General features: G+C 46.1%; 1 protein-coding gene across 1 annotated transcript; it reads left to right on the top strand.

Annotated features, from left to right (window-relative positions):
* Window positions 10,385-14,000, top strand: SOWAHA (sosondowah ankyrin repeat domain family member A). Its single transcript, XM_003123927.4, has one exon. It carries the CDS (start codon window positions 10,795-10,797, stop codon window positions 12,514-12,516), a length of 1,722 nt encoding a protein of 573 aa, XP_003123975.1. The 5' UTR covers window positions 10,385-10,794; the 3' UTR covers window positions 12,517-14,000.

Below are 17,900 nucleotides of genomic sequence, written 5' to 3' on the forward strand. Positions count from 1 at the left end.
CAACAGAAAACTGGAATAAGAAGATATGGTACACAGTTCAGCTATAAAAAAGAATGAAATAATGCCATTTGCAGCAACATGGATGGAACTAGAGACTCTTAGTAAGTCAGAAGGAGAAAGACAAATAGCATATGATATAACCTATATCTGGAATCTAATATATGGCACAAATGAGCCTATCTACAGAAAAGAAACAATGGCTAAAAACACATGAAAAGATGTTCAACATCACTAATTATTAGAGAAATGCAAATCAAAACCACTATGAGATATCACCTAACACCAGCCAGAATGGCTGTCATCAAAGTCTACAAACAATAAATGCTGAGAGGACGTGAAGAAAAGGGAACCCGATTACACCATTGGTGGGAATGTAAATTGGTGCAACTACTGTGGAAAACACATGGAGATTCCTCAGAAAACTAAAAATAGAATTACCATTTGATCCAGCTATCCCACTCCTGGGCCCCTATCCAGAGAAAACCATGACTCGAAAAGATACATGTACTCCGATGTTCACTGCAGCACTATATACAATAGCCAAAATGTGGAAACAACCTAAACGTCCATCGACAGAGGAGTGGATAAAGAAGATGTGGTACACATACACAATGGAATATTACTCAGCCATTAAAAGGAAAGAAATAACGGCATTTGCAACATCATGGGTGGACCTAGAAATTATCACGCTAAATGAAGTTAGTCAGACAGTGAGACACCCACATCATAAGCTATCACTTACATGCGGAATCTAAAAAAAGGACACAGTGAACTTCTTTACAGAACAGATACTGACTCACAGACTTTGCGAAACTTATGGTTTCCAAATGAGACAGGTTGGGGGTGGGGGGATGCATTGGGGGTTTGGGATGGAAATGCTATAAAATCAGGTTGTAGAGTTCCCATCGTGGCTCAGTGGTTTACAAATCTGACTAGGAACCATGAGGTGTGGGTTTGATCCCTGGCCTCGCTCAGTGGGTGAAGGATCCGGCATTGCCATGAGCTGTGGTGTATGTTTCCCTTAGGGTTTTTTTAAATTACTCAAAAAAGAAAGAGAAAAAGAAACAAACTCATGGACATGGAGAACAGACTTGTGGTTGCCAATGGGGCGGGGAGTAGGAGGGACTTTGAGTTGGGGGCTAGTAGAGACAGACTATTATATTAGGAGTGGATAGGCAAGGAGATCTTATATCCAATCACTTGTGATAGAACATGATGGAGGCTAAGAAAGTGAGAAAAAAATGTGTATATATAATATGTATAACCAGGTCACTTTGCTGGACAGCAGAAATTGACAGAACATTGTAAATCAACTATGATAAAAGAAATGAAAAAGAAAAAGAAACAAAGTGATGAGAGTCCCTACCATCTGACACACTGTTACTTTTTAGTTATTATCAATGGTTATGGAACATACAGGAGAACTACTGAATAGCTTTTGTAGACGTGCCCTCTAGCCCCATTCTGAAAAAGAAAAATCAAAGCAATAAAAGTCACTATTATGTGACAAATTGTTGCCATTTTATCATTATCAATATTAACTGAACATACAGCTATCACCCAACAGATGAGGACACAGCATCTTGCTCCTGGGAGCTTGAGCTACTGAGAGAAGAGGTAGATGAAAAGAGACCTAAACCATCCAAGTTTTCATCTAGCGCTGCTAGTAATTTATTGATGTTTAGTCAGGTAAGAAAAACCAGTACTGTTGATGAGTTCTTGGCCAGACCACACAACCTGAGAAGTACAGTTCATCTTCCTGCTTTTTGCTTATCGTTCAATGTCACCAGTTATTACTCTGGGGACTGTTAATAAAATTGTTTGATATTTACTTAGCGGATAGTCTCAAAGCAGCAGGCAAGCAGATCTTCTGAGGACCTGAAACCAGCCCTTTGGCTGCCTGCCCCCCTCCCCTCCCACCTGGGCAGCTCCCTCAGTTAGGCAGACCTCAGCTAGACTCCTCCCCAACACGCCCTCCAGAAGGAAGGGTCTCAATCAACCTTGCAGTCTTTTGTATAACTTGCTTCAAAGTATCCTATTCTGAGCTTTCCCTTACTGAGCTCTTAGAAACACTGAACAGGAAGCTGGAGAAACTGACATGAAAGGATTCTTTGCACCTTTACCCAGGATGCTGAATGGAAGGCAAGTTACACAGGGTGTACCAGTACCACAGGCGTTTAGGAAAGAGCTGAGCTATTTCTCCTTGTCCATCTCTAAAGCCAGGTGCTGCTGGGGATTTCACAGGGCCAAATGTTTGGTACTGTCATCCCCAAGCCCATCTGAACGGGTAACCGTCATGGCTTGCTGATTGGTCCATCCTGACCCAGGTAGGGACTCTACGATTAAGGAAATGGTTAGAACAGCAGTTCGCAGGCCCCTCAAACTAAGCCCTCCTAACATAGACACTGACCCAAGTAAAAGACCCATAATGTCCCTCTGGGGGTAAAAAAAAATTTTTTTTGCTTTTTAGGGCCACACCCGAGGCATATGGAGGTTCCCAGGCTAGGGGTCTAATCAGAGCTGTAGCTACCGGCCTGCGCCACAGTCATAGCTACGGCAGCTCCGAGCCACATCTGCAACCTACACCACAGTTCACATCAATGGCAGATCCTTAACCCGCTGAGCGAGGCCAGGGATCGAACCCATAACCTCATAGTTCCTAGTTGGATGCATTTCCACTGCACCACAATGGGAACTCCCCCCCCACCCCACCGCAAAAGAAAATCTTTTAGGTCATAACTAATCTATGAAAATAAAACAGGCCAAGAATGGATGACTGAAGGCAGCCAAGGATGTCCTCATGCTTCACCTGGCCAGGACACCATGGACCTTTCCAGGTCTCCAGGGACCAACTCCCCTGTTCCCTACCTAGCAAGCAAGCAACCATCTGAGGAATCAAAGAAGCAGCCTGAAAACTGACTCACAGATAGGAAAACTCAGTTTATAACAGAGGCAAAGGCTCTGACATGTGTCACTAAGATTTAGAAATAAAGAAAAGTCCCTTTGACCTCAGAGAGGACTGGGCTTCACAACTTAGAGGCATGAGGAAAAAAAGAGGCCCCTCTTGCTTCCCCTGGGCTGGTAAGCAAGAACAAAACATGATTTGTTCCAGAAGTCATGACTGCAAAAGCTTGATATGTGGACAAAGTCCCTTTACAGCCGTTCTGAGCAGCCCATCCCCCTCGTGTCCCTGGAGCTCCTGCCCACTGGGGCCCCAGACACTCATCCTCCTCCTTCTAGATAACTAGGCATTGGTGAGACGGCAGGGGGCAGAGGAGGCAGGCTGTGGTGGGCTAAGCCTAATGGGAGGGGCCAGCAGGCAGTTGCAAACATAAAGCATCCTCTATGGCTCTCTGCGGGGCTCAGGCCTGGGGTTCAGAGAAGAGTGTCGGATGGAACAGGCAATGTAATATAACATAACCACGTAACACAAAAATATAATATAGTTGTAGAGGGCTTTAATTTTTTATTTCTTTAACAATATGGCTTTGAACATGCAAAGGGCCTCCTTCTAGCCTGACCGCCTCCAGATTTAAGTTAATGAGACAGGAACAAAATGTCCTGCCTATTGCTCTCTCTCTCAGTGTTCAAGACACATTATAGAATTTTACCCTTGCTATAAATATCATTCTCTATTTGATTTTCCTAATGTTTACGGGCAAACTGCTGGGTCACTGGAAAAATTGATTCAATGGCCTCACTGGCAGCAGGGCACCCAGATTTAAAAGCAGCCTGGGGAACTGGATGTCACTGGCATCCTCATCCTAATATTTGCTCAAAGCATAAGCTAATCACTTAAAATAGTAAAGCGGAAGATGTGCAGATGCAAAGGTAGAAAAGTTTAAGCCAGATTTTTATCTGAGGACTTTCTCCCCTTCTTTGTTGATTGAGCATCCAAAACATCCATTTTAAGTGATGGTGATCTAATTTTGCACAGTAAATGAGCACAGGCTTTGGAATCGGACAGCCTGGGGCTCCAGTTTGGGCTCCGCCAATTATTAACTCTGACCTGAGGCACAATTCTTTGTAAAGCTCAGAGCCCGGAGCCTGTAAAGCGCTGTCAATAAACTTCGCTTGTATCAGCAATTCGGTACAAGCAAAGTATTTAATCCCTTGTCTATTCTCAGGGATCACGGTCAGAATGAGTTCAAACTACATAAATTAATAATGATCTTTAACAGGGAAATCTCCTTCCTCCTCCCCTCAGAGAGAGAGGGGGCAGAACAAAAGTCCAAGCAGGAGTTCCCATCATGGCTCAGTGGTTAATGAATCCGACTAGGAACCACAAGGTTGCAGGTTCGATCCCTGGCCTCGCTCAGTGGGTTAAGGATCTGGCATTGCTGTAAGCTGTGGTGTAGGTTGCAGACGTAGCTCAGATCTGGCGTTGCTCTGGCTCTGGCATAGGCTGGTGGCTACAGCTCCGATTGGACCCCTAGCCTGGGAACCTCCACATGCTTCAGGTGCAGCCCTAAAAAGACCCCCCCCAAAAAAAATGCACGAAGGCAATATAATGCAAGTTCTGCTTCTGAAACATCTTTGTCATTCCTCTGTCCTTCTGCCCTAGCTGAAAGTCCCTCAGCATCTCTCAGAGGGACACTGCCATCATCTCTCCAGGGCCCCCTCCTCCACTCATTCGCCACACCAGCACTGGTTACAGCAGGCTATTAGGGAGCACAGGTTATGAAACAATTAGTGATCTAATTCTGTGCAATGTGGGTTTTACATCTACGGATGTAAACCACAAAGCTCACAGAATAAGCCAAAACATATTAAGAGTGGTTCTCTAACATGTGATTTTTTCTTTGCGTATTTTGGAAACTACTGAGAAATTGGAAAATATCACTCTTAATTTTATAATCAGGAAATTGTTAAAGTTACTTTTAAAAAGAATAAAAGTTTTTAATGGCATCCTACCACAAACAGGGTAAAGTCAAGTGAGCATTTAAGGTTCTCCATCCATGACCCCATACGTACTTTTCAAACATTGTCTTCTCCTGTGTATCTGACACATACTCTAAACAGAAAACACACTAGACACTCTTCACCCTGAACTTAGCCTTCACGGTCCATATTCCAAGCCCTCGCCTATCCTGTTCTCACAGTCTACCTGCTAGAAAACACATGGAGCATTTATTTAGATAAAATAAATAGTACAGATAGTACACACAACACAACTCACTGTGGTTTTCTCTCCTCCAAGCGGTTAGCTCTTCAAAGGCAAGTTGTATCTTCTCACAACACCTGGTTCACTGCCTTGCACCCAAAGATAGCCAAGAATGGTCACTGAAAGAGATTACAGAAGAGCGAAGAGGATTATACACCCTGGGCAGTTGCAAAAGATTTGACACTGTTGGGATTGGAGCTGGGTTTAAAGAAGGGGTAATATTTAGAGAGAAATGATAGCTGATCATGGTTATAATTCTGTGATAAAAATGTGAGGATTTTTCCCAACGGCATTGTTATCATTCTGATGTAGATTGTTTGATGCCCCAGGGTAAAGTGATCCCAAAAGTTCTCTTTTAAATAGGAGATGTACCTTCTTATATTTTGCATGTATCCTCTTAAGCTAAAAGGATCCAATATTTGCAATTAAAAATTAGTTGTCAGAATTCCTGCTGTGGCGCAATGGGATCAGCAGTGTCTCTGGAGTGCTGAGATGCAGCTTTGATCTTCAGCCAGCACAGCAGGTTAAGGATCTGGCATGAGCACAGCTTCAGGGTAAGTTCCAACTGAAGCTCAGATCTGCTCCCTGGCCCAGGAACTTCGTATGGCCCAGGATGGCCAAGAAAGAAAGAAAAAAAAAATTAGTCATCTAACAAAAAGATATAAAAGGCATCCAAATTGGAAAAGAAGAGGTAAAAGTGTCATTATATGCAGATGAAGATACTATATATAGAAAACTTTAAAGACTGAACACAAAACCTACTGAAACTGATAAACTAATTCAGCAAGGTAGCAGGATAGAAGATTAACATAAAGAAAGCAGTTGCATTTCTTTACACTAACAATGAAATATCGAAAGGGAATGAAAAAAACAATACCTTTTAAAATTGCACCCAAAAAATTAAATTAAATACTTAAGAACAAGCCTGGCCAAGAAGGTGAAAGACATATGCTAACAGCTATAAAACGTTATTAAAGGAATTAAAGGGAGTTCCCATCGTGGTTCAGTGATTGACGAATCCAACTCGGAACTGCAAGGTTGTGGGTTTGATCCCTGGCCTCGCTCAGTGGGTTAAGGATCCAGCATTGCCATGAGCTGTGGTGCAGGTAGCAGATGCGGCTCAAATCCTGCGTTGCTGTGGCTGTGATGTAGGCTGGCAGCTATCGCTCTGATTGGACCCCTAGCCTGGGAATTTCCATAGGCCGAGGGTGTAGCCCCAAAAACCAAAAAACCAAAACAAAAACAGCGTGATATTGGCACAAAAACAGACACATGGATCAAGGGAATAGAATGGAGATCCCAGGGAGATGTCGTCATGGCTCAGCAGTTAACAAATCCAACTAGGATCCATGAGGATGTGAATTCGATCCCTGGCCTCACTCAGTGGGTTAAGTATCTAGCACTGCCATGAGCTGTGGCGTATGTCACAGATGTGGCTCAGATCTGGTGTTGCTGTGGCTCTGGTGGAGGCCAGCAGCTGTAGCTCCAATTGGACCCCTAGCCTGGGAACCTCCATAGGCCTCAGGTGTGGCCCTAAAAAGCAAAAAAAAAAAAAAAAAAAAAAGAGAGAGAGAGAGAGATCCCAGAAATAAACCTACACACCTACAGTCAATTAATCTTCGACAGAGGAGGCAAAGGAGTGAAAAGGCAAGAATGTATAATGGGAAAAGACCATCTCTTCAGCAAAGTGCTGGGAAAGCTGGACAGCTGCAGGTAAATCAATGAAGTTAGAACACACCCTCACGCCATACACAAAAATAAACTCGAAATGGCTCAAAGATTTAAATATAGGACAGGAAACCATAAAACTCCAAAAAGAGAACTTAGACAAAACACTCTCTGGCATATATTATATACATGTTTCCTTAGGTCAATCTCCAAGGCAATAGACATAAAAATAAAAATAAACAAATGGGGCCTAATCAAATTTACAAGTTTTCACGTAGCAAAGGAAACCATAAACAAAATGAAAAGACAGCCCACAGAGCGGGAGAAGATGTTTGCAAACAATGTGACTGACAAGGGCTTAATTTCTAAAATACACAAACAGCTCATACAACTTAATAACAACAAAAAACAAAGAACCTAATTGAAAAATGGAAGAAGACTTTAAATAGACATTTCTCCAAAGAAGACATACAGACAACAGGCACATGAAAAGATGCTCCAAGCGGTTCTAATTATTATAGAAATGCAAATCAAAACTACAGTGAGGTGCCACTTCATACTGGTCAGAACAGCCATCTTTAAAAAGCCTACACATAACAGTTCCTGGGGTGGCTCAGCAGAGATGAATCTGGCTAGCATCCATGAGGACAGGTTCGATCCCTGGTCTCACTCAGTGGGTTAAGGATCCGGCATTGTCGTGAGATGTGGTATAGGCTGCAGATGGGGCTCGGATCCCACGTTGCTGTGGCTGTGGTGTAGACCAGCAGCTGAAGCTCTGATTCGACCCTTAGCCTGGGAACTTCCATATGTTGCAGGTGTGGCCCTAAAAATCCAACCCCCCCCAAAAAAAAAATGCTGGAGAGGGTGTGGAGAAAAGGCAACTCACCCACACTGTTGGTGGGAATGTAAATTGGTGCAACCACTATGGATAACACTATAAAGGGTCCTCAGAAAACTAAATATAGAACTACTATATGATCCAGCAATCTCACTCTTGGGCATATATCCAGACAAAACTATAATTCAAAAAGATACATGCACCCTTATATTCATTGCAGCACTATTCACAATTGCCAAGACATGGAAACAACTGAAAATAAATGTCCAGTGAGAAAGGAATGGATAAAGATGTGGTACATATATACAATGGAATACTACTCAGCCATAAAAAAGAAAGAAAAATGCCATTTGCAGCAGCATGGACGGCCCTAGAAACTATCACACTAAGTGAAGTAAATCAGAAAGAGAGAGGCAAATACCATATGATATCACTTATATGTGGAATCTAAATTACGACACAAATGAACCTACAGAAACAGACGCACAGACTCAGAAAACAGAATTGTGGTTGCCAAAGATGGGAGAGGCAGGGGACGAATGGACTGGGAGTTTGGGATTAGCAGATACAAACTATTACATATAAAACAAATAAACAACGCAGTCCTACTGTATAGCAGAGGGAACTATATTCAATATCCAGAGATAAACCATAACGGAAAATAATATAAAAAGAATGTGCATATATACATTATGTGTGTATATAAATAAATAACTGAATCACTTTGCTGTACAGCAGAATTTAACACAACATTGTAAGTCAACTGTACTTCAGTAAAAAAGTGGCTGTCTAAAAATGAATGTATAATCAGAAAACAAAATTAAAAGATAAATGACAAAGTGGAAAAATACAGCATATATAATAAAGGATTGATAACGACCTAACAAGAAAACATTAACAAATGGGTAAAGAGGGAAAGGGGCAAGTCATAAAAGAACAAATCAAATAAGAGGAGAAAGAGAAGTTTTACCTCATTAGTGATAAAGTAAGTGGAAATCAGATACCATTTTTTTGTCTTTCAAATGGACAAATTAGAAGATATTATAGAAGATATTACACAAGTCAGGGAGGGAAAGACTAGGGAATTTCATAGGGCTGTAACTTCTGCAAAACGACTTAGTAAAAAGTTTCAAAAGTTTTAAAAATAATTCCCTTTGACTTAGTAATTCTCCTTGTGGGAGTCTATCCTAAAGAAATTCATCAGAAACATGTACAAAATTTTATACATAAGCAGCACAATCCAAAAGAATTAAAAACAACGTAGACTGTGGACAATAAGAACATAAAGTGTATCTACATTTATTTGAGGCTCTCATTTAAACATCATATATTTTTAAAGAATAGTTATTGTCATTGGGGGAAGCACTCACACTATGAAGTGAGGTTACAAAGAAGGTCAAATGCATTCCAGAAATAGCCGAAGATGGAAATTGTCTCTGGGCAAAGGGTTTGGGAAAAGGGAGAACTTTCCTATGTTCTCTTTTTTTTTCCCCTTCGGTAAGAATAATAGAAGCGACTATACTGCTACTAATAATTTGAATGTTTACTGTGAGCCAAGCATTGTTGTAAGTGCTTTACGTCCATTCTCTCACTCCTCACAGCCTGGTGACCTGAGTATAATTAGTACCATCTCCTTACCCCTTCACAGATAAGAAAATTGAGGCACAGAGAGGTCAAGCAAGTAGCCCAATGTAGAGCCAGGATTCAAGTGTGGAATTTTGACTCTAGAGTTTTGCTCTTTTTAACTACTAAGGTATGGTGCCTCTGGTGATATCTTTGAAGGATTGTGTTTGCAAATTAAAAAACTGATCTCACCTTTGCCCTGGCTGCTCCCTTTGCTGAAAAAGCTTCTTTTCCTACCTAGCTACCTAACCACCGCCCCCCCCCCATCTCTTCAAGCCCTTGCTTAGCTGTGGCCTTTACAAGGAGTCCTGCCCCTAACACAGGATTCAAACTTGCAACCTGCCCCTCCGTCTTACTCTGCTTTATTTTTTCCATAGCATTTCTCCAACATATTATACAATTTTCAGATTCACCCATCACGTCTCTTTGTCCCTCCCCCTCCTCCATTACCACGCAAGCTGCACGAGGTCAGCTGTCTTGCTTACTGATGTATCACAGACTGAAAGGGCACTGGCACAAACGAAGTGCGCAACAAATATTGGTGAAGTGAATTTTTTAAAAAAACACGATTCCAATTTTGCTTTCTTACAGTAAAGCATACACATGTATACACATGCGTATGGGGGAGGGAGGAGAAAAAGAGTGCAAATGTTATTAATGATTTCAAATGCTATTTTCCTTAGGCTTTCCTGTGGGTTTCCTCCCAAAATTCGATGCGAACATGTATTATTTTATCATAAGAAAATTGCTGTTTAAAACGTCTCTTCTAAACCTCGGATGGCATACGTTGCCATCCGCAGCAAACGGTCTTCACCGCAAGTTGCATGAAGCCGTTTTTCCTGTGTGAAACGCAGTCAACAATTCAAGAGGTAGTGACGATTTTCAAATAAAGTATTGCTTTTAAGCAATCGCCCAGTATTTTGTGGTGGTTAAATATTTCAGAAAGGAGTAAAAATCCTTGCCTCGCCTGTAGACCGCGGCATCCCTGGCGAACACACCCACCTAGCAACCGGGAGCCGAGCTGAAGCCTGGCACTGCGCCTTTAATTCTCCAATTGGGAGGGGCGGTGGAGAATTTCCGCTCCCCTACTCCCACCGCGGCCCTGGTGGCAGCTGTCACCTGTAAGGCGAGCACCGCACGCAAGGGGATGGAGCCCGGCGCCCATTGGACAGAATATAAAGGCAGAAACCTACCCCGAAGACTGGGGGCCCCCCGGGGCGGCGGCGGGGGGCGCGCACCGCGGCCCCCAGCTCCTTTTTCCGCGAGACTCCCGGACTCCGCGGCGCGGGCGTGACCAAGGTCCAGCCTCGGGGACACGCCCGTCACGCCTCGGTGACAACGATCAGGTGAGCCTGGCCGAGGCGGACTTGACTCCCGGAACCCGGGCTCCTGCACTTCCCGGCCGGCGCCGCGACGTACACCTGCCGCGCAACCGGGAGCCGCGGGTCGGTGGGAGGGGGGCGGCCCCGGCTTCCCTGCCGAGAGGGTACGGACCCTGACCATGGCGCTGGCCGCGGCCGCGGCCGCTGCGGCCGCCGGGGTGAGCCAGGCGGCGGTGCTGGGCTTCCTACAGGAGCACGGCGGAAAGGTGCGCAACTCCGAGCTTCTGAGCCGCTTCAAGCCGTTGCTGGATGCAGGCGACCCGCGCGGCCGTGCAGCCCGCAGGGATCGTTTCAAACAGTTTGTCAACGACGTGGCCGTGGTGAAAGAGTTCGACGGCGTCAAATTCGTGGTGCTGAGGAAGAAGCTGCGGCCCCGGGAGGGACCAGAGCCCCTGACCACCTGCTGGAACAGCACCCCGGGGACACTAGCCCCGCCGTCGAAGATCACTTCCGTCTCACAGGTGGAAGCCGCTGCCTCGGGCACTCCATCCTTGGCCTCCGAGCAGAAGGCGGTGGAACCACCTAGAGACCCGGCTCCACCATCAGAGTCGCAGGACACCCTCGGGGCTCCGGCCTCCGAGCCCACTCTGCCAACCAGGGAGCTGCTGTTAAGCCCGGCCCTGCAGTCAGGGGGGCCCTCGGACCCGCAGATTCCAACTTTTGAGCTATCCCAACCCTCCGAGGGGCTCTCTGCAGACGTGGCTCCACCGTCTAGGGCACCTTCGGAGGCAACCTTGACCCACGCAGAGCCGCCAGACCTGGAACCTGGGCCTAGACAATCAAAAGGGCCGCCACCGCCCCCGTCACCGCCACCGCCGCCTCCGCGCGCGCCGCTGCAGAAGCCCTGCATGCTGCCGGTGCGCTGCGTCCCGGGTCCCTTCCGGATCCGGACGGAAGATCAAGGCCTGCGTCGGCAGCTGTCGGAGGAGCCCAGCCCTCGGAGCTCCCCGCTGTTGCTGCGGCGGCTCTCGGTAGAGGAGCCTGGCCTAGGCCTCAGCCTGGGTCCGGGCCGCTCCCCGCACCTGAGACGCCTGTCACGCGCCGGCCAGCGCCTGCTTAGCCCCGACACCGAAGAGGTGCCCGCTGCACCGCCGCCGTCCGCCGTGCCCCTGGAGCCGGCCGAACACGAGTGGCTAGTGCGGGCGGCCGGGGGCCGCTGGACACACCAGCTCCACGGGCTGCTGCTGCGCGACCTCGGTCTGGCGGCCAAGCGCGACTTCATGTCGGGTTTCACGGCCCTGCACTGGGCAGCCAAGAGCGGCGACCTCGAGATGGTGCAGCAGCTGGTGGAGGTCGCGCGGCGTGGGGGCGCGCGGGTCGACGTGAACGCGCGCTCACACGGCGGCTACACGCCGCTGCACCTGGCGGCCCTCCACGGGCACGAGGATGCAGCCGTACTGCTGGTGGTCCGCCTGGGTGCGCAGGTGCAAGTGCGTGACCACAGCGGGCGGCGAGCCTACCAGTACCTGCCGCCCGGCGCCTCGTACGCGCTGCGCCACCTCCTCGGCGACCCCGGCCTGCGAGGCTCTACCGAGACTGACCGAGCTGGCGGCGGCAGCGGCAATCTTGCGGCCCGGCGCCCGGTGCAGGTGGCCGCCACCATTCTCAGTTCCACCACCAGCGCGTTTCTGGGCGTCCTGGCCGACGATCTGATGCTCCAGGATCTGGCTCGAGGCATGAGGAAGTCCGGCTCCTTCAGCAAATTCTTGGGTGCCTCGCCCATGGCTCCTCGTAAAAAGACAAAGACTCGCAACAGTCTACAGGCCTTTTCAGAAATCTCTCGTCGACCTACTCCGGGGCCTTTGGCTGGTTTAGTGCCCAGCCTACCCACTGCAACCTGAAGGTCCCAAGGTTATGGCTTGGTTTCTCTAACCTGGCCTTGCCTCTCAGTCAGATGGCGGCCCAGCACCTTTGGCTCCATCTTGTTTCCAGCTTTGTCCACCGCAGCCTGTCATACGCAGGTGGGCCTACGCCTCCAGCTTCTGTCTGAGGCTTGATCTTTCTCCAGAGATGGGATTTAAGATCTCAGTGAGAGCTTCCTATGAAGAACTCCAGAAGTCAGGCTTAAATTTTGGAGATGTGAAATTTAGGATCAAAAAGGTTAAGGGGCAGCAGCTGGTCTGGCCCCTAAATGAGTTAACCTGTTCCTTCTGCATCCCTACCCTCCTAAGCCCGAATTAGAGCTTTCTGTGATGATCGATTGTCAGCTTTAAGATACATTGTGCTTTTGTAACTTGATGCTTTTATCCTGTTTTTAAATTGAAATGAGGTGAAACGACTTTCATAAAAGAACCTTTTGAAAATATATTTTTCCAAAATGATCATTTTCAATCTTTTGCTAAATATTTTGGAATTCTATTTAAAAAAAAAAAAAGTGATCAAGATCTAAAGGAAATTAGTCCCAACCAACAAAACCCTTGAATGGTTATCTACCTCATTTTAGGCAATCAAGATTCTAGGGAGTCTTGAACCCAGAATGTGACCATTGTGAATGTAATTAATCTCAGCTGTACTGTGAATGCTAATTACTAGAAAACAAGTGCATCCTGGGAGTAAAAGTGATTTAACAGTGAGTGAAAAGGCACATTTTGACAAATACTTTAAATTCGTGGTTATTTGTCTTTGGCACTTGGTGGCTGGCTGTTTTGATTTGGCATGACTATTTAATTTTTAAAGTATGGCTTATCTGTGAATTGCACCACTGTGCCATGTTTCTGAACCTGTGGCTTTGGAGTCCAGCTGAGCCTATCACTGCAGTAGGTAAACATTCAAAGAAAAAAAATGTCATAGCATTACACCAGAAAAATTACTAGTTAAATAATAACAGATACAATTAAGGACCAACTATTTTACATGAAAGTTATGTACAAACAAAAAGTCCGTGACAGCCATTTTAAAAAGCCATCTGAAAACAAACAGCTTATTCCAACATAGCAAACGCACATTCTCTTTGCTCAATGACCTTAGGAGAGGGCTAGCTTAACTCATGTGCATCTTTGCTTGCATTTGTAATGGAGAAGATTTTAGGTATTGCCAAGATTTCTCAGGTTCAATGCAGTGTAATCATAATGGCTCTTTTTCCATTTTAAATGTGTGGCATCTCTTTGCTCAACCAAGCTTTTAAAAAACATCTTGTTGAAATAATGCCCTGCTTTTGCACATTGTGTTTGCATGTCATTAGTTATACCAAATGGTTCTTGTGGCACAGGCTCCCCTCCTGTGTACATATCAGTGAGGCCTCTGGAATTACTGAAGGCAGTCTTTCATGGAATGTTTTGATTTAAGCAATGAAATAAACGTTTTTCCCTGCTTGTGTGATGAGATACTTCTATAGCACATTCTATAGCACTAGCTACTGTATTTTTTTCTTCTCTTTACTCTTCACCCTTCTTCTGCCTCCTTCAAGCATTCCGTTATTGGAAAAAAATTGTGTTTCTCTGAAAAAATAAAGGAGTCCACCAAACATGGCTATGGTAACCAGAAACTGTAGGTAGGCCCCAATCTAACCTTCCTCACCTTCCTTGCCTGGAACTGAAGCTAAGCTGCATAAATTATTTTTAAATGCAAATTAATTCTTCTGCCTCTGCAAAAAAAGAAAAAATGATGAGAGGCAATAATTAAAGCAATCCGAGAAGCTGAAGGTCGAGAAGATAGAATAAAACATTAGAGATTTTTTTTTATGGTAAAAGAGAAGCTTGATTGATACGGGTAATAAAGGTGATAAACATGGGTCTGAGCAGCTTTGAGAAAGACAAAATGTGAACCAGCAAAGCCATCCTAACAATAACTGATGTTTACCACACACTTAGATCAGGGGAGGGTTCTGGAACAGCCAGAAGCAACTTTGTTTCAGAAGAATGTGTGGCACGCCTTCCAAGTGAAGTAAAAACATTTGGTGAGAGTCCAGCATCAATAAGCTTAAAACTCAGGTGTTAGAAACCTGCACTTTTTCCTTGTAGGCTAAGACCCTTCTGAAACTATAAAGTCAGTAGGAAATTACAATATCTGCCTAGTAGGAGGTACACCTGTGGAAGGGTATTTCCAACTGAAAAAAAGAAAAATTTGTTCATTGGTTTAGGGCAATGTACCTGGTTAGAATTATCACAAGGAAGAGAATCACTCCTTTTATTTATTTATTTATTTTGGTCTTTTTGTCTTTCCTAGGGCAGCACCCACGGCATGTGGAGGTTCCCAGGATAGGGATCCAGTTGGAGGTGTAGCCGCCAGCCACAGCCACAGCCACGCAGGATCCAAGCCACGACTGCCAACCTATACCACAGCTCACGGCAACACCAGATTCTTAACCTGGTGAGCGAGGCCAGGGATCAAACCCGAAACCTCATGGTTCCTAGTCGGATTCGTTAACCACTGAGCCACTATGGGAGCTCCAAAAATCACTCCTCTTAATAGGGGAAGAGTTAACTGCTATGTAGATGTGTATTCAGCAAGCTTTTTAATACAGTGGTACATTTCCTATTCCACACACCTGATGGAGACCAGGGTATGGGTAAGGCATATATGACCTGTGTTTGCTAAGTGTGGGGCACACTTCTAAACACTTTGCAGGTATTAACCACCACCTTACAAGGTATGTACTCGGAGTAATTTGAATTTTTTTTTTTTTGGTCTTTTTAGGGCCGCAGCTGCAGCATATGGAGGTTCCAGGCTAGGAGTAGAATCAGAGCTGTAGCTGCTGGCCTGCGCCATAGCTCACGGCAACACCAGATCCTTACCTCACTGAGCGAGGCCCCACTGAGCGAGGCAGGGATCAAACCTGCAACCTCGTGGTTCTTAGTCGGGTTTGTTTCCGCTGAGCCAAAACGGGAACTCTTCAGTTTCCTCACTTTAAAAATGAAGTTACTTGGAGTTGCCATCGTGGCACAGCAGAAACGAATTCAGCTGGGAACCATGAGGTTGAGGTTCAATCCCTGGCCTTGCTCAGTGGGTTAAGGATCCGGTGTTGCCGTGAGCTGTGGTGTAGGTCACAGATGCAGCTCAGATCCTGGGTTGCTGTGGCTGTGGTGTAGGCCTTCAGCTATACTCCTGATTGGACCCCTAGCCTACTGGGAACCTCCATATGCCTCGGGTGCAACCCTAAAAAGCAAAAAAAAAAAAAAAAAAAAGAATAAGCTGAAGCCTAGGGAAACTGTAAGTAACTTGTCCAGACCTCACAGTAGCTGTCACAGTCCAGACGCTATCCTGGTGCTCTTTTCCCTTACACTGTCCTGTTGCAGAGAAGCAAGAAGGGCTCATTTTAGCCCTTTATTCATTTAGTGACCTTAGGCAAATAAACCAATTCCCCAAGCTCCATCTCCCCCTCTCTATGAGACTGGCAGTACCCATCCTACAGGCTGTGGAGAGGCAGAAACACAGGGAATCAGTAAGTAGAATTCTTCGTAAACTGCAATGCCATCCGGAAACACTAGGGAGTGCCCAGTTGGTCCCAAAGGGATAGCTGGCTAATTCCAAAACCGAATCTTATTTGTGGCTCTGCTCTCCATGATCACCATTCTTTTACTATGTAGCATTTATATATATATATATATATATATATATATATATATATATATATATATAAACAACACTAACTCTACCAACGAAATGTATTCTCACAAAAGGAAAATTATCCCATATTCTGAAAATGAAAATGCTTTAAGTTAGAATGTCACCTTTTTCTTTCTTTTTTGGCCACACCCAGTGGCATGTGGAAATTCCTGGGCCAAGGATCGAACCTGCACCACAGCAGTGACCAGCACTGCTGCAGTGGCAATGCTGGGTCTTTAACCCGCTGCGCTACAAGGGAAATCCCACAATGCCTTTCTTCATGCACATTCCTCCAGCATCCCCACCCGCACCTCCCAGATCTAAACAAGCAGTCATTCAGCCTTCTGGACTGAAAGCACCCCTCCATGTACATGGTTATAAAGCTGGGCCCACCCAGGACCCATATTCTGCCCCCCTTTTTTTGGGCCTTTCCTGGAAGAAGTTATTTGACCTTTTAAAATGGTTTAATAAATAGACTCTCTGTTCCTCTCCAGATAGCTTTTTTGCCGTGAAAAAAGCTGTGACTGGCATCACCGTCTCAGAACGGCCACACCTCTGGACTTGAACCTGTGGAGCAGAGGTGGCCTGAGATTTACTGCAGGGAAGAGGAAAGGAAGAGACGGCGGGGGGAAGGGAGAGGACAGCGCTTGAGCGAGAGCTATCTAGACTTCTCCTCCAAAGAGGGGAGTGGGAGACAAGTGAGAAGTTGGTGCTGGCTTAAATTTCAAAGACAACAGATAAACACCCGTCATGACTGTCTCATCTGCAGCCAGGCTGTGACAGTCACGCCACAGAGTCGTTGGGAGGATTGCTTTACAGCATTTGCCTCCGTCCCCTACATTCCCCTTTGACCTCTTCCGCCTGCGGTCCTCAACCGCATTCGACCTGAAGGGCCCAGGAAGCTTCTGAATTACACGTGACTGAGCAACGCTGTAAATTGCTCCCGTGAGGAGCGCAGAGGTTTACACCAGCCGCTCGCCGAGGTACGCGGGGTGCCAGGCAGGCTGTTCCAGCACGATTGCGCGCTGGTTTGGGGCGCCGCGGAACGTTATTGCTTCCCTACTCGGTTTGCAATTTACAGTCTGGAGGTAAAAAGTACCCTCATTAAATCCCTATTAGGAGGAGCAGCGGAGGCGGGATGAGGCAAGCGGGGGAGGAGGCCACGAGGCTTACTGTTGCCCAGCAACAACCTTGCTCAGCGCAGCCTGGGAGCAGCACCCGGGCGCCCGGGTGGGGGCGGGACCAGCAGGCGGGGGCGCAGGCAGAAAACTGCCGCAGAGCCCCGAGAAACCGTCTTTTCCACCCTGGGGAACTAAGTAAGGCTCTTTTTTTTTTTTTTTTTTTTTTTTTGTCTTTTTGTTGTTGTTGTTGCTATTTCTTGGGCCGCTCCCGCGGCATATGGAGGTTCCCAGGCCAGGGGTTGAATCGGAGCTGTAGCCACCGGCCTACGCCAGAGCCACAGCAACGCGGGATCCGAGCCGCGTCTGCGACCTACACCACAGCTCACGGCAACGCCGGATCGTTAACCCACTGAGCAAGGGCAGGGACCGAACCCGCAACCTCATGGTTCCTAGTCGGATTCGTTAGCCACTGCGCCACGACGGGAACTCCTTTTTTTTTTTTTTTTTTTTGTCTTTTTGTTGTTGTTGTTGTTGTTGTTGCTATTTCTTAGTAAGGCTCT

Source organism: Sus scrofa, chromosome 2, assembly GCF_000003025.6.
Source record: "Sus scrofa isolate TJ Tabasco breed Duroc chromosome 2, Sscrofa11.1, whole genome shotgun sequence".
Taxonomy (NCBI): Eukaryota; Metazoa; Chordata; class Mammalia; order Artiodactyla; family Suidae; genus Sus; species Sus scrofa.